At 36.8% G+C, this 25583-nt stretch overlaps 1 protein-coding gene across 4 annotated transcripts in view; it reads right to left on the bottom strand.

Moving 5' to 3' along the window:
- PTPN4 (protein tyrosine phosphatase non-receptor type 4) overlaps nucleotides 1-25583 on the bottom strand; it is a 124196-nt gene that overhangs the window by 40861 nt on the left and 57752 nt on the right. For all 4 annotated transcript variants that reach the window (XM_082311993.1, XM_082311991.1, XM_082311992.1 and 1 more), the window contains exons 6-13: nucleotides 23292-23336; nucleotides 22989-23041; nucleotides 19664-19784; nucleotides 18468-18555; nucleotides 17216-17304; nucleotides 11092-11155; nucleotides 4517-4689; nucleotides 464-532 (exon numbers count right to left, since the gene is read on the bottom strand). In XM_082311993.1, coding sequence (XP_082168119.1) covers nucleotides 464-532; nucleotides 4517-4689; nucleotides 11092-11155; nucleotides 17216-17304; nucleotides 18468-18555; nucleotides 19664-19784; nucleotides 22989-23041; nucleotides 23292-23336 — 702 coding nt within the window. The remainder of the gene's footprint in view (nucleotides 1-463; nucleotides 533-4516; nucleotides 4690-11091; nucleotides 11156-17215; nucleotides 17305-18467; nucleotides 18556-19663; nucleotides 19785-22988; nucleotides 23042-23291; nucleotides 23337-25583) is intronic.

Genomic DNA, 25583 nt, shown 5'->3' with positions numbered 1-25583 from the left:
GGACTATAGTGATAAAGCTGTTCTCACCAAGTAAGACACTCGCAGTACCTTATTCTAAAGGAAATGTGTGTGTACTGTTGTAGGTTGTTATCAGGGATAAAACATATCCATTAACTCAATAATTTAATGGAAAAGTTAAAGAGACCATTCTTTGCAATAAAGACAGCACAAAGAGGGCTAGTACATGTAACAACAAACTACGCAAATTGAAGGCTATTCTGAACTTTGAAAATATATAAAGGGGGAAATATTAAAGATTCTCCCCCATTTCTGCCTGCCCCAAAGAGTCACCCTCCCGTATCAAAATTAAACTCCTTAATATGGTTAAGTCAAGCCACCAGCAACAGTTGACAACAGTTGCTCTTTATTTTACAGTTTTGCAAACAGAAAACAATGATCCCGTAACATCTAAAAAGATACAAACAGAAGACTTACTGATCTTGTACAAATATAAATTGCTTACCTTGCAAATACCCTGTCTTTGTTTGCTCTTTCTTTACCATACTGCACAGACTGGACCTCTGTTCTCCCACTGGAAAACAAAACAAAACAAAACAAAACCACTAAATGCAACAAACTTAGGATAACAATTTCTTGCTTAAAACTGAACCATCTCAACAAAAAAACCCTAAATTCTATTTCCAGTCATGCTCAAGCAGTTGCGCTATCTTCAGTACAGTATAACTTCAGAAAGCATTTGGTAGAACTGTAGGTCGTTTTTCCCATTACAGTCCAACTGTAACAAAGACCATTTAATTTTAGGCATAATATAAAGCTTTCTCTTCTCTTCCTTTTTCTTCTTATCCAAAGCAATAAGAAAGTTCTGCATGGATCTTTGGATAACACGTAACACTATAATCTTTCCTGTTAAAGCCACAACCAAAAGTTACTGCATCTCCTCTGTACTCCTCCTAAACTATTCCCTGAATTACCAATAACTTAGTCGCTACTTAGTTCAGCAAAATATCATAAAGAAATTAGATGGTAAGCACATCAGGACTGTATTCTTCCACACAACTTGTCAAAACCAAGATTAGATCTTAGAACTTGCTGACTTTTCATAGAAGAGCAGATGTCTTGTGTCAAATCAAAGATCCTTTATAATATTTCATAATTTCTGTTGTAGAAAAAAATACATTTTTTTTGGAGTGTCTATCAGCAGTTAAGAATTGGTGGCAACATACCAGCAAAACTCCCTCTTGCAGCCACTTCCCCATTTATAACCTCCTACCAAGGCACAGAATCAGAGCATACATGTCCTAAAGGGATACTGATACTTAAAACTCTGCTGTTTTCTGTCCCTTACAGGGACATTTACACTATAAAATCAAAGAACAATTAGCTATTGTCACATTCACATTACAGAACTACTGGACGTGTGAAGGCTGGAGAAATGGGCCAACTGGAATCTCACAAAATTCAGTGAAGGGAAATGCAGAGATCCACACCTGGGGAGGAATAGCCCCACGCTGAGGGCTAACTGGCTGGAAAGCACGTTTGCTCAACAGTGGTGTGACCACATCTGGAGTGCTGCGTCGAGTTCCAGGGTCCCCCAAGTCAAGCAAAGACCCACAAAGACAATTAAGGGTTTGGAGCATCTGACATATGAAAAGAGGCTGAGAGAGCTGGGACTGTTCAGCCTCAGGAAGAGAAGGCTCAAGGAGGATCAAATGAGTGCATATAAATGCCTGAAGGTGGAAGTAAAAAATACAGCCTCTTCTCAAGGGAGCCCAGAGACAGGACAAGAGGCAATGGGCACAAACTGAAATATAGGAGATTCCACTTAAACACAAGGAAAAAAAAAAAAAAAAAAAAAACAAAAAAAACCAAAAAACCAAACAAAAAGGGGGGGGGGGGGGGTGACGACACACACAGCAAAAACAACAACAAAAACCCCACAAAACAAAGAAAACTTTTACTGTGAAGGTGGTCAAACACTGGATCAGGTTGCTCAGAAATGGTGCAGAGTCTCCATCCTTGGAGATGTTCAAAACCTGTCAGGACATGGGCCTAGGCAACCTGCTACAGTGGACACTGTTTGAACAGGGCATTGGACTAGACAGTGTCCAGAGCTGCCTTCCAACCTCTGCCATGCTGCAATTCTAAGAAATCTCTTTTCAAACCTAATGCCTGCTAACTTCCTGGGGTTTTAACTCTGACAAGCAGTAAGCCATCTATATTTTCCTCTACTCCTTTCCTATAACTCTAACATTGTATTTGCCTTCCTCTAACTGCTACTAATAATTGATTTAACATTTTCGGAGAACTACAAAGCTCCAAGACAGTAATAGCTTATTTATAATTGATGTTCCTCCTCTTTTCTCTCCCTGTGTAGATTATTTTGAATTTTTGGACACTGAACTTGATCTACCATTTTATTATTTTATTGCCTACTCACGCCTTATTGCGACATACCACTGAAACTTTCTACAGTCAGCTTCAGCTTTTACTACAAAAACCTCTATCACTTCAGTGGTAACTTCCCTTCATTGTGAAGAAGGGACCTACTTGTTTCCCATCTGGTTAAAACAATTGCTAATATACAATAAAACTCTTCATGCTTTGGCAGTTTAACTTCTTTGAGTATTTGGTGAGGAATGCTATTAGAACCACTTTGAAAATCCAAGGACAGTGTACAGAAGTCAGATTTTCTCGTCAGTAGTCTTCCTGATCCCTCCTGGAAGCGCTTCCCCCCCCCGCTTTAAAATTTGCTGCATTAGAATCTTTTAGTCCAACAGAAATAATAGATTACGTAACACATTTAATAGTTCAACAATTTCATGTCTCTGATTTCTTTCAGAACTGGAGGTAATTCCGTCTAGCCCTGGCAGCTTAGTATTTTATCAGTTTGTTTTAATCATAGAAATGTTGGCTAGAAGTCTCTAGTCCAATCTCCTGCTAACACTAGGTCATGTCTGGCCATGGCTTTGTCTAGCCAAGTTTTGAAAGCCTCCAAAAATAAAGATCCCACAACCTCTCTGGGTAGCTTGTTCCAGTAATGCACTATCCTCCTAGAAAAACAAAACACCAAAAACTTGCCCAGCTAGAATCTTCAAGGTGAAATTTGTGACTGTTGCCCCTTCTTCTATCACCTGCCATCACCAGCACAAGTTTGGCTCCATCATTTCTGACACTGCCCTTGAAGTAGCTTTAGGCTTGCGACTGAATTCCCCCTTAGCATCCTCCTCACCAGATTAAACAAGCCCAGTGCCCTTAACCTCTCCTTGTGTGCCATGTTACTGCTATTACGCTGCCTCTAAACAATCTCTCAAACTACTTGGAGAAATTCTAGCCTTTTGGCTGCTTCATTAACTTTAATGACCTTCTTCATCTTTATGCAGTTTCCCTTTTCATCTTACATTAACATAAGTTGAATGTCATCATCAAAGAGCTATGCTGTAATGGTAACCACAATGATTCAAATTCAAAACCTTTACAGAAATGAAAAAGCTCCCCCAAATTCACTACAATAACATTAAACCAAGTCTCAAACACTGTTCAGGATCACAGAATGCTGTTTCTCAAATGGGTGCTGTGAATGCTGGTCAAAAAAACCAGATGGTATAAAAATTTAGCCACTTAATTACTTTCCTCTTTATACATTTATGTAATTCACAAGTGTAACAGAAATAGTCTGTTACTGTGTTTTCTTGCTTTTCATTATCTCCCTTTGTACGTCACAGACACTGTTGCCGTTCTAGATGGATGATTAGTAGTAGCTCCATTATTCTCTACTTCAGGCATGATTTAAACCATCAGCATTCTGCATTACTTGCAGAGACAGTTAACTCAGTTACTTAACTGAGATTTTTTTTTTAATAAAAAGCATAAAACACTTTAAAATCCAACACCATCCACTCCATCGTTAAGAACAGAAATTATACTCAGGGATTACAGTTATTCCACAGTCATTCTTTGCACCTCCAAGCTTTCTGCCTATTATGTCAAGTTCATCCTTAAAAGTTATGGACTTAAATTTCATCCTTATTTTCTAAACTTCTAGTTTTGGTGCAGAACACTTATATCTTTTGTCTTCACCTAGTTGCCTATTTGTATGCATCTAGCTTAAGTGGGCTTTACTAGTACAAACTTCTTTTCATTGATTTCTATTTGATCTATATTTAGGTCTGTTTTGTTGCTGTTGCTGCACACAAGATCTGAGATCTATCAGTTTTCAAAAATACCAGGCCAAAGACTTTGAAGTTCTGAGACAACATTTTTAAGATAAACATAACCCAGCAGGTAAGCAGGTGAAGAAATGCAGCCTGTGAGACAATCTCACAGTACTACCTCAATAACGACGGCTAATAATCAATAATTATATGTCCAAGATACCCTAGAAAATTACTGACAACATTTGAAATTTAGGTCAACAGGGGAGGGGAACAGTTGCAGGATTCAAAAGTTACTTGAATTCTGGCACCTTTTAATCTAGATTCTAAATAATTCCCTATGTTTATTGCCGAGTTGCCCGTTCTCTTATGTTCTTTCCCATATATTTCAAATCAGCACTTACCAGTACCGGAACTTGGAACCCAAAGTGAAATAATGTGCAAAAAAGTTCTTCTGAGGGGGAAGTGGTCTGTCCAAACGGAAGAATGTGTGATGTTCAACGCAAGCTTTCCACAAATTCTTACATGCTCGGTAATTCACCATATTGAATCCCAGTAATGTTTCTCTAGATTCATGCTAAAAATGAGAAAAATTTATTTCAGATAAAGTATTCCCAGTTACTTTTGAAATTAAGATAAATACTGTTAGCTTTGGTTTGGTTTTTTTGAAATTATGCTTTTTGAAGCGGTTCTCTAATTTTACATTGGCTTTATGTATTATAAACCCTTTTAAAATACCTCTGTTTTCTTTAAAGGAGTTTTTTTTCTTGTTTTGTTTAAATGACCCTGCTCAAAGGTTAACAGTCTGTTTAGGGATACTGAAACAAGTCTAGATGGGAAGAAATGGTCCCAAAAGGTAGGACCCAAACTACATTAAAAGATTTTCACGATTCAAGAACTCAAAGGCAACATGCCTTCCTGTTTCAAGACTACTACAGTTAAGACGAGGAACTGTCATGCATATGTGCCAATTAGGGACTGGTAACAGGTACTGATCTCAAGAGCAACTGATGTGCCCACTTTTAAATAATTAATTAGGTTCCTGGTAAAGGAAAGAAGCAAAGGAAGCAAAATTGCAAAGCAAGCTAAGCTATTCTGCCCATTGAGGGAGCTTGATTACAACCTCTGTAGGTCAGAAAACATCATCAGCACTCTGCTTTCTCTTCACAGCACTAACTCCTCCACAACATTCAGCACACCTTAACTGTTTTCACTTAGCGGTAAACTTCTTTTCCAAGTTAAGCTTTTGCTGGCCTGCTCATCTTTACATCTGCTGAGATACCAGGGCATAGACCTGAAACTCTTCTCCCAGTGTTGTATTTGGGAAGTCGTTGTGACTAACGGCTAAGAACACCACTGTTATTTTCAGCCACATGATGAATTTAGGGTAAAGAATAAGATGGATTTAAAAAGTAAACAGCAAATTCTGAGTATCTATTGATGAAATTCAAGAAATTATATGCAAGAAACAAAAACCTGATCTTTTACTTCAATTTACAAAAATTACTTTATCTCTTTTCTTAATTTCCAAGTATTGCCAACCGTTCCCTGTATTTTCTAGACATGTTAACAGAAGTACTTAACAATTAAAAGTCACAAACAAGGTATCTGAAATTAAGTCCATTACCTATTCAGTTAAAAAAGGCTTTATCAACAATGTAAATGTACAATAATATAAACGAGATACATTATTATTCTGCAAGGGAGTAACTATGTAAAATTATGGACTGCCTCATCTGGATCCAGTAAAGGATGAACCAGCTAAGATTTTAGATTCCAACAAAAAGTTCTCATGATGTAGCAAATTTTAATGCTCTGTCAGCCCTTTACACTGTTGGAAAGGAGAATTTGACAAGTTATAGGAGTTGATGATCATGCATTTTCATGTCACTCAAAGCATCATAATTATGGGTTGGGGAAAAAAAAAATATGCTGCTGTTTCCCCTAGTTTGTATTCCAGAGAATGAGCTGATCTGATTCTCATGCCACCATCTGATCACTAGATCAGGCATGAAGCATGAAGGAGGAGCTGGTATGATGAGAAGGAGCTGCAGCTAGATTGGCTTAATTGTAATGCGAAACAGCACTTTCACAGGAACTTGGTGTGTCAGAGCTTTAAAGGTACCTTAACAATAGTTCTATTCATGGCTTCTAAGGTTTTCATTGCAGTGCTGAGAGAACTGATTCTCAAACTCTACACTTGATCTCAACTACAGCCAGGAATCAATCTTTAAGGTAAAGAACAGTGTAAGATATTGGCTCCTAAGTGCACCCATCCTTTTCCTATCCACCCTTGCAGGTTCTGTAATATCTAAACCTAAGTTGGGCACTTGAAATTCATCTTTGCCTATGATTCTGGGGTGCAAGCCCTGGTTCTGTACTGCTCTCTGGTAGCTGGATTTAGAATAAGATTGCCCCTGTTTTCCCTGAAAATAGTAGGTTTGAATCAATGTGGGCTCAGCGTAAGACCCCAAGGCAACATTTATAATGTCCATGGTACTTCAGCCAAAAGCACATAAAATAACAGGGCAACTATACTGCAGCCTATGAGTACGCTCTTACAGCACAAGGCTCCAGGATGATGCTGAATGCTCTATGGTATGACAATGACATAGAGGTATTTCAGGGTTTTAGGTCTGTTGAGACAGTGTTAGAAGACTACCTCAGGGAGTCACAGTTGGATTCTGCTCTGAAATGACTATCTTACTAATTGTGTCCACGGTTCCTATTAGAGAGAGGAAAACAGTCTGCTTGCTACAGAGCGGGAGAAGAGTGAAGCAGCTGGAATGCAATACCAGTGGGCCCAAGTGTGAAACTACAGGTAAGTCAAATACCACCACGTAAGTTAATATAAATCATCGCCTTACAAATGTACACCATGTGGCAGGCTACCTACAGAATCCAAGAAGAAACACTGGAGGGACAGGGCAAAGTACAGCCTAAGTCATATCTGTGGTTCCTTTTATTAAAGGGACAAAAAAGAAAAAAAAAAAAAGCAGAATGCATATTGGTGCGCCTCACATACCACAGCTCAGCCCTTGAACATTCACCTTGGGTGGGGACATTCATTCAAACCCACCTTTGCCTGATTTGAAACAGGGACTTCAGAGCAGATCTCTTGCGGCTCAGGAGAGAAACTGGGTTGAAAAACATATTCTCTATTGGGTCTCTTTCACTTTGCCCAAACAAAGAAAAATCCCAGAACAAAGCAAAAGTTCCCTACCCCCATCTCTGAGAGAGACAGAAAGACTTGCCCTTTATAAGTGGCAAGATTTTCCAGAGACTCAAGATATTCCACAAATAGTGGACAAAAGTCCTGCGGAAGCTTAAATGCAACACAGATTGTCCCAACAGTATCTGCTCTTCACACAAAAACCCAACAGCAGAAACTTCAGTAGGATTAGGCAACAGTCAACGATGCATCTAATGAATGCCAGTGTTACTTAAGATCAGGTATGTACTTGGGCAGATAAGCCCATATGTCACCTTGTGATTCTAGCCTAGAGTTCTTTCTGAAAGTCAAAAAGAAGAAAAAATTCAAAGCACAAACTTCAGATACATAATCTATAATTGGAAAAAAAAAATCATTTTGGCCACGCACTGAAACCAGCTCTTGGTCATGGACAAAACTAATGATATTGTTTTGTTACAGACTCAAGTAATTTTTCAGTGGACATCTGGGCTCTAAAAGAGCAAAAGAACATGCTGAACAGCTTATTTGGCCGTTGAAGAATCAAGACCACTGAAGTATGCTGGACAGCATTAAGAGTTTGATACTGACTATTGACATTACAACAGGCAACTAACTAAAAACAGAGAAGCTTAAGGAAACATCTAAAAAAATGAAACTACTGAATTATTCTCAAACAGCTTCAAAGCCTGTAAGGGAAGCAGCATATGGAACAGGCAGAATAAACAAAAAGATGGTGAAAAAAACTGCCATTGAAGTTATGGCTCAGGGGGCTTCTAATGTCGGATGAAGAAGTCATAGATATAACATTCTTTTCCTCCCACAAAATCATAAAGAAACAATGGAAAGAAAATATACTCCAGTGGATGTGTGCTCCAGCTATATAATTGTCAGAATACACAACCAGCTTCCATTTAAGATTATATTACCCTACCAGTGGAAAATGACTTTGACATTAAACTGCTTCATCTGACTTCCTTTAAGTGATTTATTTAAACACAGATATAATCTATTAAAAGTAGGCAAATAATTCTTTACTTATGTTGATGCCTCTAAGCAATGCTAAGTCAGGGAATAAATTTAATAGGTGATTAAAAGATAAGGCACTTGCAATTTTGAGGACAGTTGCAATTAAAAGCTCTCAACACTCATTAGCAGTATTTGAAAAATATTAGGACTTGAAAAGTATTATTGAAATATTAGGATTTGAAAAGTATTAGGACTACTTAAAAGCATATATAGCCCAGTTTGGGAAAAAAACACCACCACTGGTAAACTCCTCTTCCAAGTCCACTGATTTAATATCCTATAGCATCTCAGCTTTGCATCACAATAAACATGGTTACTCAGCTGTACAATTTGGTATATATTTACACACAACTTTGAAACACATCATCAGCATACCATGAATGTATTTTCACTGCCATATCGTAAATCGGTGCTTTTGAATATACACTCAAAGCACTAGACCAGAGGTATTTTACATACCAAATGTGCAATCACTGAGTCACTTCACCTACTTTCTGCTGCTTAAAAAGAGCCATTTAGGCTCCCTTTACTGTTAATGGAAGTGAAAGCAAAGTAAGCATATAGCACCAGAGAGCAACTTAATCCATCCTAAAATGTACTTCACATTCACGCAAGATGTTTCACCCTTTGTATGTGTCTGGTTACTACAGAGGAAGTCTAATGATTAGTTAATTATCATGAAACAGAAAATATGTTCTTTCTTAACTGAAGCTGAATATAGGTGGGATGAATCTTATCCTACAAGTCTACTCAGGGAAAGTAACTCTGGAAATAACAATTTTAATATTAGGTTTGATTAAAAAATTAGTTTAAGTATGCCTTCTTTGGAAGCCAAATTTGAGCTTTGATCTTAAGATATTCATGACTTGGAATGAATTAAAATTAAGTTCTTGCCATCAGTTTCTATCTGATACATAGAGTTTAAAGAAAAACAGTATGAGGCTTTTTAATTTGTTGGCTTGGATAAGATGCCTCAGAAGAGAAATTACATTAGTTACATATACTACATTCTGGTGCAAGTAACAATACGCAAAGTATTAAAAAGCAACAGAAAAACCAAGATGAGAAAGGTATCTTTATATTACCTCCAATTAGATACAGAATTTTTTTCTGCAGAAAATACAGAAAACACTCAAGTACAGTACCCAATCTGATTTTATATCTAGCTGTATCAATCTTCAAGGTCCTGAACTCTGCTACTACAGCCTTTTCCTCAGGTTCTGATTTAGAAAACAACTGCAGTTCATCATTTCTGAATTCCAAATAAAAACCCAAATTCTCATCTCAGATCTAAATACAACATTCCTGCAACTATAATGGAAGTTACACACACTGATACCAAGACAAAATTTGACCTCTGGGCTGTCAGAGATCAGTTTGCCTTGGAGAAGTAGCCTATAGCTCCCACAGGGTATTAAGAAATACCTGTGTCACCACAATGAAACATCTTCCCCCCCCCCCCCCCCCCTTTTTGTATCATTACCATTTTCCTGCTCACGTTGCATGATGTCTGCTCATGTTGACAGATACTCCCATTTATTTCATCTAATAGCCAAAGTCCATTTCTTTCTACACACAGTTATTCCAAAATCCTCTGACCCCTGTTACCCCAATTCTGAACTGACAGCTACTCACACTGCTCCAAGCACACGGGTTAAACTTCTCATACCAAGTAATACACAACAAAGTGTCTGCATGTGGTCAGGTAGTTCCATTTGTGAGAACTGCAGACTCCTGAGCCTCATTTTAAAGGATCTGCTTTTAAGATATACAGTTGGACTCCTGTTTTCAGTACTAGTCACCAGCCATTGGCCTGATCTGACATAACAGAAGTTTCCTCCTTACATTTTTCTTGTTTAACCATATTGTCTCTAAATCTGGAATAGTCCTATAGTAGTCAGGACACATTTCTGCCTAGAATCCATCTTTTTTATCTAGTCAGTAATTCTGCATTTCAGATCTTCAAATTCTTTCAGCTGTAAGAACTGCACAAAACCTTTTAACTGATCTGATGAGTTAATCACATAGTCATATTTTTAATTAATTCCTCCATCTTTCCCCAGTGATACGTCTGTGATGGGTTTAAGACTGTCATCTCTTGGAGGCATGGAACAATCCATTTCTTGCTGAATTAAATGTGCAGTGGTCCCGTGGTGCTTCACAGGGTAGCAAACACAGACCACAAGCAGCGAAATATACACATTCTTCACAAAAAGCTTCAACTTTTTCCCCAACAAATTTAGAAGTAGGCATAAAAAATTACCATATGTAATTTAAAACTGCAAAGAAATTCTTATCTCTTCTGTTTAAATATAATAAAGCCAACTTGTATTACTATCTGAATAATACAAATTGGCATGTTTTAATCAAACATTTACTTACAAGCACATACACAACTAGAAGCAGCATTAAGTATTACCTTTAATTTTAATTTGGTTTCTTCTGAAATTTAAATTTAATATTAATTTACTTTCAACCTTTTCAACATTCGTATTATATAAGGAAGTTACATTTCCTGCATAGGAATATAAAACTAAACGTATCTAAAATATAAGGCAAATCAAATGAAAAAACAAGTCTTATAAAGCATTGTAATGGCCCATTTCAGAACTAAAACAGCCAGAATGCTGGTGAAACTGAACTTTTAATTGCAGATAAAGGCAAGAATCAACATAATATCAGTCAGTATAAAGCAGATGTGCAGTATGGAGAAATTTCATTGCTCTCATTTTTTGAGATGAAATTTAAGACAGTACTTACCAATTCTTTCCGAAGTTGAATAAAAAACTGTTTGCACTTAAAAGAAATTTTTACAATCTTCAACCTAAATGAAAAATAAAAATCACAATATTTAAACACTTAGTATAGTGAATCATGGTTAAAGGCTTAAATACACCTACTGAAAATATACTTTCTAGAGAGAACAGATTTCATTTCATTTCCATGAAATTTCCATAGACAAAAAAATAAGATATCAAGGATTATACAAAATAGCTTGTATAATTTGAAATTTATGAGCCATATATTTAACTTATCTATGAAATTCACTTGTTTCCATCCTAAACCCAAGGCAGTTGCTAATTTAACTATCTTTTCCCAGTTCCAAAGTCCAAAGCAATATTCTATCCCCAGGTCATTCCAACCAGATGTTCTCTTTTCTGAGACCGCTTTCATTATCCCTTAGAATATGAAAAAATACTTTGAACTTCACCTGATTCCTGAAAGACATTATTCCTCTATGTTCTTACATGTCTTTAAATATAATCAGAACTTGTTCTAGTAAAATAGCTCAGACAAGATATAAGCATGGAGATAAGGACTTGCGATCCTGGTATTTATAAAGTTAAAAAACAAAATCATCATGCTCTGAGGAGGAAAAACATTTAAAATATCATGACAGGGAAAAAAATCAGCCTACAGATCTTTTCGTCTTGCAGGTTATCTATAAACATAAGAGATGCTGACAGTAATTCCAGGGTATTTTGGATGGTCACTGTAATGCTAGTTACGCTAAATGGGAAAAGACAGGCCATATTTCCATGACAATCTAATTGTATACTTTTTCAAAGAAAAGCAATATTAGGATAGTGCACATCCTTTACTAAATATACAGGAGTATTATTTCAGTCAAGAATAAAAGCAAGGTTACAATTGTAACAAGAAAAAACATACTAACTTGTGTGACTTTGAAAAGGAACAACTGATATGATGCTGCGAACTGTAGAACACTAAATTCAAATGCCATCTCACTCAAAGGAGATTTTGCTGACAATTGTCATGAAACTCAAAGCAAAAGAGAACCTAGATCACGCAGTTAACTTGCGGGAAATTACACAGCAAACTCTTCAGGGGTTACAATCAACCTTTTACACAGCATGTTTATACAGAGCACCCTAACTAACCTAAACTGTCATCTCTGAGGGTCCCTGTACTTCAAGTTATTCTATTGACTTGATAAAGCTACAAAAGAAAGAAAGAAAAAAAAACAACACCAAAACCAACACAACAAAAACACACCCATGTCAGTGAAGACAGTGCTGCAATTTTTGAGATACACTTATTCATGAAGAACATACAGGGACCTCAACTGGAATTACTACTTGCATATTAATCACCTTGTTAAATAAAAAACCCTCTAGACTAGGAAGGATGAGAAGCAAAACATTAACAGACACCTAAGTTGGATATCTATATATAGAAATTATCTTCTTAACTAAATCAAATGGAGACATTTTTCTCCAGGGGATTATTCAGAGCAGGAACCTAACTTGGATGTCCTAATTTGTTGAGAGAGTTTCTATTGCTGACACCATAAAGGTAGTCTGTGAATATCAGCCTTTAAATTATGCTTATTTAAACCTTTTCATGGTTTTTTTTTTTCTTTCCTAGCTTTACCATTGATAAAAAAAAAAAATAAGCAACAGCTATAACTTTGTCCCCCCTTTTTTTTTTCCAATTCTTAACAAATTGTTGCTATTGAAGTTAGTTTCTCAAGGATTAGAAACTAAAAAGGGGGCTACAGCTTATCTACTGAAATCAAATTATTCCACTGGCAATGTAGCAATTTTCTTAGCACCTCCTGTGACAAACAATTGCTTAAGAATAATTAGGGGTGGGTCCTAAATTTGCTGGATAGGATAGACACTAGTGATTATAGCAGTCTGACTATGGGGAAAAAAAAAAAAAAAAAAAAGTTTTATTAGACTACTTAGGCTACAGTTAATCAGAAGTATATTGTGATTAATTTTCTAAAATTTTGGGGTACAGGGCAATTAAAAGAACATTTTAATATATACCTTTTCTAAAAACTGAACTGCACACACTCTACAACCTATCAGATTTGCTTTGTATGCCAAGAGAAAACCTGAAAATAAATCAAAAGTATTCCATTTATAAAAACATTCTACTACCTTTTACTCTTGTTTTTCCCTCTTCTGCTAAAGAACTTACTGCCTTTGGTGATTTACAGACTCAAGGAGAATGATAAGGATGAAAGCTATATACACTGCTTTTTTAATGTGACCCCATAATTTAGGCAGACTGAGGTCAGCTGCCTTTTAAGCCTGAAACCATTTGGAACAGACTCAAAATTATAACAACAAGGTCTAACGCAACCCATAAGAGTCACCATTTAAGTACAAATAAATGACTCGGCAAAGCCGAGTCTCAGCTATTTTCAGAAAAATACAGCAGATAAGAGAGAGTTCATATGCACTGCTCATACTCTGCTAGTCATTCAATAAGAATATCCATACTCAGCCAAAGCAAAAGGCATGTCTGCCTATGTTTCCTTTCTCTGATTGTTGGCAATGGTGCCTATCCAAGGATAAGGGTAAGAACAGGCAGGCATCAATAATATTTTCCTGGTATGATTTTCCAGTCTCCAGTTATCTTAGACATCCTAAATCATAAGATATATCTTTTAAAATGATATTTAAAAGTCCTAGTCTAAAGCGAAGACTGTACTCAAACACGTGGAAGGAGTCTCATGATATCAAGCCCTGGTTCTCACTAAGGACTTTACCACCCCAGCCCTTGCTGGGAGGGTGGTGAGGCAGGACACAAGCAACCCAGCAAATTTCTCAACCAAGACTTCTTTGACACAGGTTCTGGACCTGTCAGCTAAGGAAAGTGCTCTTGGTAGCACAACTCGCAAACAAGGAAGGATTGTGCAGATTTAGTAGTCAAAGGCAAACTTGGGTCCAGCAGCTGTGAGGTGGTGAAGCTAAAGATCCTGAGGGAAGTGAGGAGAGAAGCAGCAGACTAAACAACTCTGGAGTTCAGGAGAAGAAACTTGAGCTTGCTCAGAGCTCTGGTAGGCAAAATCCCTTGGAAGCTGCCTTTTGGGGCACAGGAACTGAGGAGAGGTGGCCAGTCTTAAACGACGATCTTCTGAATCCAGAACAATCCTGATGTGCTAGAAAACATGCAAGCATGGGAGGAGGCCAACTTGGATGAATTTGGAACTGCTAACCGATCTCAAACAAAAAAGGAAGTGTTCAGGATGTGGAAGCAGGATCAGATGATGAAGGAGGAACACAGAAGTACTACCTACGCATTCAGGGATAAAACTAGGAAAGCTGAAGTGCAACTGCAGTTCCAACTGGCAATGGATGCGAAAGGCAAAAAGGCTTTCTAGGGGTACATTGACCGCAAAAGAGAGGCAAAGGAAAGCATGTCTCCACTGCTGAGCAGGTGATCTAGTAACAAAGGAAAGGCTGAGGTACTCCATGCTCTTCTCCTTTGGTCTTCAAGGGCAAGATCTACTCCCTGGATTCCCAGGTCTCTGTGCCTGGTAGCACCGTTTGCGGAAAAGAGAAACTACCCACAACATAGGAAGATCAAGTTAGGAAACACCAGAAAAAAAGGCAGTCTCCTTTGTTTTTCCTTATTTCTGTCTTGTCTTCCTCCTGTTTCATTTCTCCCCATGATCATAAGGAACACAATATGCAATTTATTAAGAGGGAGAGGGCAAAGACATTTTACCTGATTCTCCTCTGAGCAATAGGGTCAAACCTTTATTTCTTCCCACATATATGCATGTCTGGCCTCTCACTTGTCTCAAAACTCAGCTCAGGAGTACTGAAAAAAGGATATCTAAACATTCACTGTAGCCATAAAGCACTGGGAAGACATACACAGCTCCAGTTGCACAGGAGCAAGAATAAGTAGAAGCAAGAAGAATAAGTATCAGGACTGGTGTTGCTGGAGCAGCTGCATGAGTATGGATAAAAAGGAAAGGTAATAGGTCTACTGTAGAGCTATATTGTGAGAACTGACATTTCAGATCCTTACTCATAGCAAAAGAAAGCCTGTAATAGGACAAAATGGGGAGGGGTATGTGAGGGGAGGATGGTTTTTTTCTGTAAAGACCAATTATGTTGGCACTATAGTCTTCACAGGAAGAAATTAATATCCCTGATGTCAGCTAATATGGTTGAATACAAAGAAGAACTGTTTAGGTAATTACACACACACAAAAACCACACTAAGAACTTAGATCAGCATCCCTGGCATGCAAACAATATGAAGCAGAGCTCACAGAAACCTCTAGCTTCCAGTAGGGACGTGCAGCATAATTATGACTTACATTGTGCATACTCAGTAATTTACTGGTGTGTTTTACAGAACCTATTTCTACTACTACTGTTCCCCCCCCAAAAAAAAGCCTGAATTAAAACCTTCCTGATTATTATAGCATCGCATTTATAAAGCAGCCTTAATCCAGAAATGGCTCTAACACTTCAAAACTCTTATCAGACAAAGGATATCTTTCTTAGAATGTGTCACTATTAGAAAGGCAGGTCTTGCTGACTAGTACAGTAGTTCCAGACTTATTATTACAAGATCCAGTTTTAATTTACCCAACTAACAATGGAGACTGAAAATTTGCATGCTCTGTAATTGCCTCAGGCTTACTTTTCTTGGAATGCTTACAGGCAAAATGTTTACCTTTTTCAGTTGTAACTGGCTGTGGATAACACTTATGTCATACCTTGCCTTTTTTTTCTCTCTCCGAAAATCTACTAAAATTTGACCATTCACACTGTTTCTTAACATGGTAAACCACATAACATTCTACAACAAAACTTGAGACTAAGGTTAGCACAGAAAACCAGAACATCTCAGAAATTCACTGGATTGCAGGAAAGATCGAGACTGTGATTAACATCTTGAATCTCTGCAAGGAAACTTACTAAATGAGAACAGGTCACTGATTATAGGTAATGGATCTTACCCTGTGCTAAAAGAAAACAACAAAAAAACCAAGGATATCAACTGCCCATATCAGTTTGAATGCAGAGAAAAGTTTTTCAGTATGAATTGTGGTCATCAATTTAACCTGTTTATATGAAGTTGACAGACCAGCCAAGAACTTTTCAGAAAAGTCCCATGCTGCATTGCCCAAGCACACAAATCAGTAGCAAATGAAAAGGCAAAACTTTTTTCACCATTTTTCTAGAGCAAACAGCTTTTCTGCCTGGTAAACTAATGTCTATTATGATAATTTTATATGGCTGACTTCGCCCACTCAGAATGCTGTTATAGCATATTCAACGACGTGTAATAAGAAAGGCTGTCAAAGTGGATTCCAAGCAGGCAAAGGGAAAGTTACTTCTGAGGGAACTAAAAAAAGCATTGGGGAAGGTGACATAACTTCTGTAGAGTACTTCTATAGAGCACTATAGAAGTTATAGTGCAGAACAGGATTTCTCTTAGATTTTTCCCCTTCATATACGAATAAATAAGAACAGGATCCCAAGAAGACTGATAACTAGAGTAACATATTTAATGAGGATAGCTCTATGTTTACAAAACAGCTTTAAAAACTATTTTAGTTAAGAGGAGAAATAAATGACAGCATTTTCTGCAATAAATGCACTTTTTTGATCCTTATAATGAAAATGGTTATCTCTGGATGAAGAGATGACAATATCCCAAAAGCTCCACCTCAGTTATCCTCAAGTGCCATATCTACATAAAATTGAACACACACGGTGCAATTAAATTATATGTGACAAAACAGATAAGAGCAATCACTCTCCACGTTAATATTTTTAAGTTCAGTGGTCTCTTTAAAGACTGTGAGCTAGACCATAACACTGGCCCTGGCTCTATACTTAATTAAAAGATTACAAACTACTGAAGAAAAAATGTATTAAAATTCATTATAGTTTGCACCACAATCATTTAACAGCACAGCATGCAGAACAGGACAAAACCCCATCATAAAATTACCCATAGCACAGCATGAGGTAAATCATTTCCACTTGATGTGCTACAACTAAGTTTCAGTCTTTTTTTAAAGCACGTGACACAGGTAGTGGTAAAAATATGTTTTGAGATACCAAATAAAAACATTAGCTTAAACAGCTGTCCTTACCACTGAAAGGTGTTAATTCGTATTCTGTTCTTAAAAATTAGTATTCCACCTGACATCACTCCAATCATTATTTCGTTATTACTCTGATCCTTTGAAAGAAAAGAGAAAATTACTTGAAGAACAATATAAATATCTTTGAAACCTCATACATATTCATTCTCATCTCTCTCTCTAAATACACAAATGCCATAGTAAAATAGATCTCAATTAACATGGAAGGAAATGTGTTTTAATAAGGCAAGTAAGAATTAAATTATTCATTCCTACTCAGGACAAGCCCCAATGTTTGCTCCAACTTCTTTATAAGCTACCACAGAATTTTAATGTCTTAAGTTAGATCTTCCATCTTCCACCAACTTCGAAGAAATACACAATATTGGGTATTCTAGCAGTTTATTACGAATAACAGCACTAGTAGACTGGCTTGACATTTGCTACACTAAAAGCAACCAACAACTTAAATTCCTACCTGGAAGGAAATTGCAATCTCAGAATAGAGAGAGGAGAGATTCTAAAACAAACAATATTGTAAGCATATTTAAATAGCACATTTTTCCTGAAATATCTTCGCACTCTAAGCAAACACCTGCTATAGGTCTTTCAATATGTGTGCAACAACAGCAGGATACAGAGAGCAGTGAAGTGGGATACATTTCAAGTTCTACTGCAAGTTTCTCTAATCTTAGGGAGTAAGACAAGAATATTTAAAAAACAGAGGTGTCTTAGTTACTAAAAATAATTCTGTTCAGAGGCTTTGCAGAAATGGTAGCACTGTACTGACAGGTTAAGATCATTTGAGTCAAGACCTCAAGCTACTTGCTGTACCAGATAGAACTGACACTGTATCAAATTATAGTATGCTCACCTTACATTAGCAATTCATATTATATAATTATAATGATTTACAATTTGGTTCTAATTGGAACCTTAAATATCAAAAGCATATTCAACACATACATTTTTCTTATTCACCAGTAGCTCACTGAACTGGCAGTCAGGCCAACAAGGCTCAACCTGAACACCACATGTACAACCAAGCCCAAATTTAAGCAAAGAAATACTCTCACTAGAGTGAAATAGTAGCTATTGAAACCGGTAAATCACAGTTAGGCACCTAATAAAATAATGTTATTTTCATTTTTTTCTCTTGTAAGCAGCAGCCAGGAAGGCTCACTAAAAATAAATATTTATTTTTCCATAAATCTCAGAGGAATCCATTTTTACTTTACAATACTAGTTCATCCAAACTTACCCTTGCATAGTGCAATTCAACTCCATAAAGTTCTAAGGTACGTGCTGTATTGAGATAATTGAACTCTGCTTCTGCAGGAGACAACCCTCTGAAAGGAAGAAGCTAAATCAGAAACATTCTGACATAACCCCTCACATCAGGTCAGGCTCCCTAGTGAGCTAAACCAGAAAATCTGCATTTGTTTTACTACTTCTACCCCCACACTGAAATCTGCATTTGCTTTCTCACCATAAACAGACTGTAACCCAAAAATTTTAACAGAAAAAAACTTGTGCTTCCACATAGACAAAGACTTGACAAGAGTCCACAACACAGCTTGCAAATGCACACGTTTTATTTCTAAAGCACTGTATCATTTAAATGTCTGTGGAGCTCTAGAATCTGGAAATTACTTTTGCAGTCCTATATTTTGTATTGATAACAGCAATTTCTCTCCAAGACTCACCCAGAAAGTCTAAATTATCAACTCACTTTAATTTCTGTACCCTACCTAATAGAATTTGCTAAGCCATTGACTGAAATGTAACATAACATTCAGTAGTTTCTAAAGCCAACAACACGCCTCAATTAAGCAAATGTTTTTGTAAACATAGCTTACATTTTGTTAAATTTAACTGTAACATAAAGCACTGAAGTTCTAAAATACCAAGGAACCATCACTGAAAAAGTACCACAACGTTACACACTGGAAAAAAAAAATATTTTCCATTGCTTCATCGCCTTTTCCTCTTTAGTAAAAGGTCACAGACTCACACACAGGAAAGAGCAGATATTGAAGAAAAGGACTTTGTTACTTCTAAAGTAACTCTTGTTTACTGGTGAGAGCACCATGAAAACAAAGCCTTTATGCACCAAGCATTAAAATTATATCCTGCTAAGTTACTATCCTATGCAATACACACAAATGCTCTTTTCAGTTTAACATGTTAATTTTTTCACTTATTTTCCTTGTCATTCTGTCATAGATATTCTGTCTGTACAGAGTATCAATGGTACTTATTACACTTATACAGACAATCTACAAAAAAAAAAAAAAAAACATTAAACATACTCTTAAAAAACAAAAACAAAAAACAAAAAACAACAAAAAAAACCAGAAACCTTTAAGACAAAATACTCATTTTTTATATAATAGCACAGCACCAGCAGTCAGGATTTGACAAAGTCAGTCAATATCTTCTGCTGTAAATCCTTACATGTGCTGCTGATGTAATTTTGCTATTTCTTTTTCAAAGTCTTGAGGCTGGCTAGGGATGAAAGAATAGTCTGAGAGGTAGCCTGGCAAGTTTTCTGAATGGTTGTAGTCTCCCAGCTCGGCTAAAATATTAAAAAGAGAGGTTATTGTTTATCACTGATGTACCTGGCATTGTGCAATGCCCCCAAATTCACAAGAGTCTGCTCCCACATACTTTATGATCTACAGCAAACAAAAATAGAGAAGACATTTGAACTCCCCTTTTCCCTTTTGAATAAACAGTCACATTCTCAGCAAATACCATGGAGATCATGTAAAGAGAGCTTTCAGTAGGTACTGATGAAAGAAGTTTATAAAGTGTTTGATTTTTAATACACAAGTTAATTCATAAATACTGTTGTAATGGCTAGCACTAAATAATATACTTCAAGGTATTTGATTTTTTTCTTTTTACCTTTACTTGCTTTCATGTTATTACACAATATATATATTTTTAACACTACAATTGCTATTTCTTCATTAAGATACACAAAAACTACCAACTCATTCTGTACCAAGATATATTCAGAAGCATTAGAAAAATATTTTTTTGTACATTCAATTGTATGTATGGGAAAAAAATACTCATACATACACCTACATTGAAACTACTGTACTTGAAACTACTAAAAAGTGCATTCAAATAATTTCTAACACCTTCTTAAAATTATACGAAATAAATTAAAATCACATTTATTGTCAGAATAAAAAACATACAAACAACATTTGCTAAAAAATACAGGCTTTCTAACCATAATCCAAAAAAATTCAAGTTAAAATATCTGCAATCCATGTACCAAATCTACAGTGATAGATAGTGTACAGTGACAGTGGTGTTCCCCAGGGCTCAGTACTGGGGCCGGTCCCATTCAACATCTTCACTGATGATCTGGATGAGGGGATCGAGTGCACCCTCAGTAAGTTTGCAGATGACACCAAGTTGGGTGGAAGTGTCGGTCTGCTGGAGGGTAGGAAGGCCCTGCAGAGGGACCTGCACCGGCTGGATTGTTGGGCTGGGGCCAACTGTATGAGGTTCAACAAGGCTCAGTGCCGGGTCCTGCACTTGGGTCACAACAACCCCATGCAACACTACAGGCTTGGGGAGGAGTGGCTGGAGAGCTGCCTGGTGGAAAAGGACCTGGGGGTGTTGGTTGACAGCCGCCTGAACATGAGCCAGCAGTGTGCTCAGGGGGCCAAGAGGGCCAATGGCATCCTGGCTTGTATCAGGAATAGTGTGGCCAGCAGGACCAGGGAGGTGATACTGCCCCTGTACTTGGCACTGGTGAGGCCGCACCTCGAGTCCTGTGTTCAGTTTTGGGCGCCTCACTCCAAGAAGGACATGGAGGTGCTGGAGCTTGTCCAGAGAAGGGCAACGAAGCTGGAGGAGGGTCTGGAGCACAAGTCTTATGAGGAGTGGCTGAGGGAGCTGGGGTTCTTTAGTCTGGAGAAGCGGAGGCTGAGGGGAGACCTTATTGCTCTCTACAGCTACCTGAAAGGAGGCTGATAGCGAGGTGGGGGTTGGTCTCTTCTCCCTAGTAACAAGCGATAGGATGAGAGGAAATGGCCTCAAGCTGCGCCAGGGGAAGTTTAGGTTGGATATTAGAAAAAACTTCTTCACCGAAAGGGTAGTCAGGCATTGGCACAGGCTGCCCAGGGAAGTGGTTGAGTCTCCATCCCTGGAGGTATTTATAAGGCAGGTAGATGTGGTGCTCGAGGACATGGTATAGATGGACTCAGTAGTGCTAGGTTAACGGTTGGACTCGATGATCTTAAGGGTCTTTTCCAACCATGACGATTCTATGATTCTATAAGTAACATAACATGTGAAAACCGGAAAGTTCACAGCAACACAGCATGACGTGGGGGCTTGGGCAGGCCTACTGACACTTTTATGGGGCATGGAAGAAATGACAAGAGGGATGAAGCAGAGCAGGAGGATAAGGGAGGGGGAGGTAGGAAAGAAGTCTGGGGCACTTGAATCACCAGAAAAAGATCCTATTGTAAATAATTTAAAAATTGAAAAATAGGACCAGGTTTCATAACAGAATGCATGCCTTGCTAAAATCCACTACGGAGAACTGTCCGAGATCTACGTCTGCTATCTACTTATATTTATAAAGAATCCCAAGAGCTAAACCCAGAGGGAGTTTAGTAGTAGGCATACGCAGAAAATCATTAGACAGAGGTCTGCACACTGAAGAACTCAAGGGCAGCAGGATCTCATATATAGATGTAACTACAATGCACTGCACATCCCACCACTTTTACAATATTTGAAAAATAAACATATTGTATTCTTAAAAGCTTAAAATGTCATAAACTGTTCATAGTGCCTGCTTCATTACCAAGTACTTCATCTCTTCTAAGGCAAATCCCTAAGGCATGACAGCACTTGCAATACATATCTATTTCCAAGTAGCCGGAGTTTGGCAGTTTTGTTTAAGAGAAATTGCTCTATTGATTGACCTGGAAAAAGGTAACTACTTATCAAAACTATGCATAAAACATTACATTAACATTACTATGTGTTTTTTTCCCGGAAAAGATTAACATGGACACTATTTCTCTGATACGTACAAAGTATACATAGTACTAAATGTAGATAAAAGTATCTTTAATAGCAGAAAAACACATGAATATAGATGGACACATCAGGATCGCTTATAAAACTGAATTTCTGACAATCACAAACTTCAAGAACAGTCTCCTAGTTGGTTGGTTGTTGTGTTTGTTTCCCCCCCCCCCAAACAACTTAAGTTTATGAAGGAAAATGGGGAGAGAGGAAGAGGACTAAATCTCAGTCTCCAAGACCGATCTACTCACTAGATGGCTTAAAATTGACAACACAGGTATTGAACTTTTTGGTCAAATATGACCAGAATTCCCTTTTCCACACCAATTTGGAGGTTCACTAGGTTCACTGTATGGTATGTTAAAAATGTTTAAGTGCCTAAATATGCTTTAGTATAATTCTCAAGAGAAAAAACCCAACCCCACACTTCAGAGTACAGAGAAATACAAGAGGGTTGTTTTGGGGTTTTTCAACCGCACGGGTTTAAAGAAGGAAAGCAGAGAGTGTTACCAGTATTTTTTCCATATCTAATTCAGCAAAACACGCTGGGGGAGAAAAACCAACCAACCATATTTCCTTAACCATGAGAAAAGTAGCATCACATCCACAAACATCATGATATAATGCTATACAAACTACATTTTTTAGAAACTAATCAATACTGCTTTTTATATATTTCAGTACTAACATGTACATGAATACTAATTATACTTACATTGAACAGCATAGGAAGCCAGAAGAGCAGCAGTATTATAAGGACAGGGCAATCTGTTTTGTTTTGTTTTTAAAATGAGAAACAAATAAAATTACATATGTCATATGAAATTTGGTTATCTTGAAAAGCCTAATCTTTCATAATCTATGAACAAATTGGACAGATAATTATTATAAACACTTCTACTTGCATAAACAGTAATTTATTTTAAATATATTTTCATTTTGCAGGTAAAATCCCTCACCATTAACTTTTTCTGAACCAACATTGCATTTAATGTTTAACACAACAAAAATGTCTTACCTTCCAGTAAGAATGTCCTGTTTAATTTGCAAAAAATACTGGTACCTTATTTAGAGAAAAAACAAAAACAAACAAACAAAAAACACTATAATTAAAAATAAAATTATTTACAATTTTTCATCAATTTAATGCATTTTGCTTTCAGTTAGTGAAAAACTAAAACTTTACATTTTGCATGCTATTTCTTAAACTCCTATGAGAAAGAAATTAAACTGTGATTAGTAAAATAATAATACAACTTTGTAAATTAAACTAGTTACAGGCTATGAAGTTATACGTTATATTTCACTAAAAGGCTGCAAATTTCATTCTACCTGATTTACTTTCCAGTATTTATGTTGAACTTAAAGTTCAAAAAAAGGAAAAAGAAGTGCCTTCATGATGAATGAGTGTGAACAATAGAACTATATAATATGGCAACCAAAAGCTGAAGTTTGCATCTGTGTATGGAGGTACCTAAATAAGGATGATTTGTACTCCAGGTAGATAAAATTAATTTATTCTCATTGAGTACTTGATATTACTCTGTTTTCATTTAAACTAAAATAATTACTCTTAGTATTTTGGAGTTACATTCTTAAACAAAAGTTGTGGATTCTATTATGTCAAACGCCTTCCAACTGACTTCCCTTGAACTTCTGAAGTTTTCTTTAATTATGATGTGAGAAAAGCTTGTTTTAGAAACTCATCTAGTCTTCCCATGCCCACTCTTTCAAGTCAGGAAGGAGAAGGAAACAGCAAAAGGAACAGATGAACACTTTAAAACAAGAAGTATTTCCCACCAAACAGTGGCAGCAGAAACACTATGACTTAAAAACCCCAACAAACCCAAAACTGCAAACAGATTTCCCTCTAAATTACTTCCTTTGTTTCTCCAACAAAACCCAAATATTATGTTAACATCTCAGAACCTTTTGTTCATTCAATTTAGTTCCTTCATATTTCACTCAAAGGTTTTAGACAATTTCAAAGAAGTACAAATGTTTACAACAAATGGCAAAGCACACCTGCTATAAACCTCCACTGACACCGAGATTGAAGTGGGGTAACAAATGAGACTTACTGAGATGGCAGGATGTTAGTACAAGCTTGAACTTTCAGCAAAACCCCCTTCTAATAGGGCATAAAACCAGCTGCAGAATTTAAACTCTAATGCCTTTTTATTTAAAAGAAAAGTTTCACTGAGTGGAAAATTTAAACATCATTCCTGCTTTCTTATAAATTTATTCTGTTTTGGGATCTCCTACATCATCATCATCATCATTATTAATCTGGTTTCCTTCTTGTAGTTCTGGTTCAAAAGTAGAGAGTCAGCCATACCCATTCATTATAAACACTCATCAAAATTACTTATCAAAAATACCTAGCTCAAGTTTGACTGAAACCAAACATTAAATATTTCCCAATATTAACTTGCACTAAGAAATTAAAACCAAAATCTATCACTTTATTACACATCATATGACTTCTCATAATTGTGTAGTCATCAGAAAGTGGATTAACTACCACTTTAAAGACTTCCGCAAACATTTACAAATACACACATGGAAATCCAATCATTTACAAGCTAAATATAGTGGAAACGTAAAACATTCCATGTTTGAAAGAAAATGAGGGAAAACATTTGCAAACTGACAAGCAAAGATGTTAGCCCATGTGCTCAACTCCTACAAAACCATCTAGAGGTTCTTTAACTGACCAGAACAGCAAGACGCTTAGTTTAAGGTATTAACCTCAAGAAGTTAAAACTAAGACATTAGCCACGCTTTAGAGACCTCAAAATACTTTTTCATTTTCCACCTTAAAATGCATACTGAAACCAAAAAAAGAGACAGATAAAGCAAAATTTCTTTACCTGTTAAAAAAAAGGAATAAATGACAAGTTAAATTTATATATTAAAAGGATATGCTTCACATGCTTAGCTTGCACATCTCTCCACAAATATACTGAACAAATCAATTTTTCCTATTTTTCCTGTTAACATTTAGGGCTGCAAAAATGTAGGACAAAAACATTCTGTATGTGCAGCTGCACCTTCATTTTATTGTACTTTTTTGGTGTAATGCTTTATTACAAATATTCCATGGTACTTAAGGGACCTCATGATTAAGGAACACCAAGCAGAGTTCATTTTCTGCCCAGTATTTCCAGCAAACAGCGAAGTTAATCGCCTGTTAGCTAGCCACCCCAGTTTGAACTCAGAAGCCTCGCATATTATTGAGCAAAATAGGAAATCAATAGAAGCTTTAGCAATGTAGATCTGGAAAAGCCTGCACAACAAATTCAGCTAA

The sequence above is a fragment of the Platalea leucorodia genome, assembly GCF_965183815.1.
Source record: "Platalea leucorodia genome assembly, chromosome: 5".
Taxonomy (NCBI): Eukaryota; Metazoa; Chordata; class Aves; order Pelecaniformes; family Threskiornithidae; genus Platalea; species Platalea leucorodia.
Note: the sequence above shows the minus strand (reverse complement) of the source record. Positions and strands in the feature narration are given on the sequence as shown.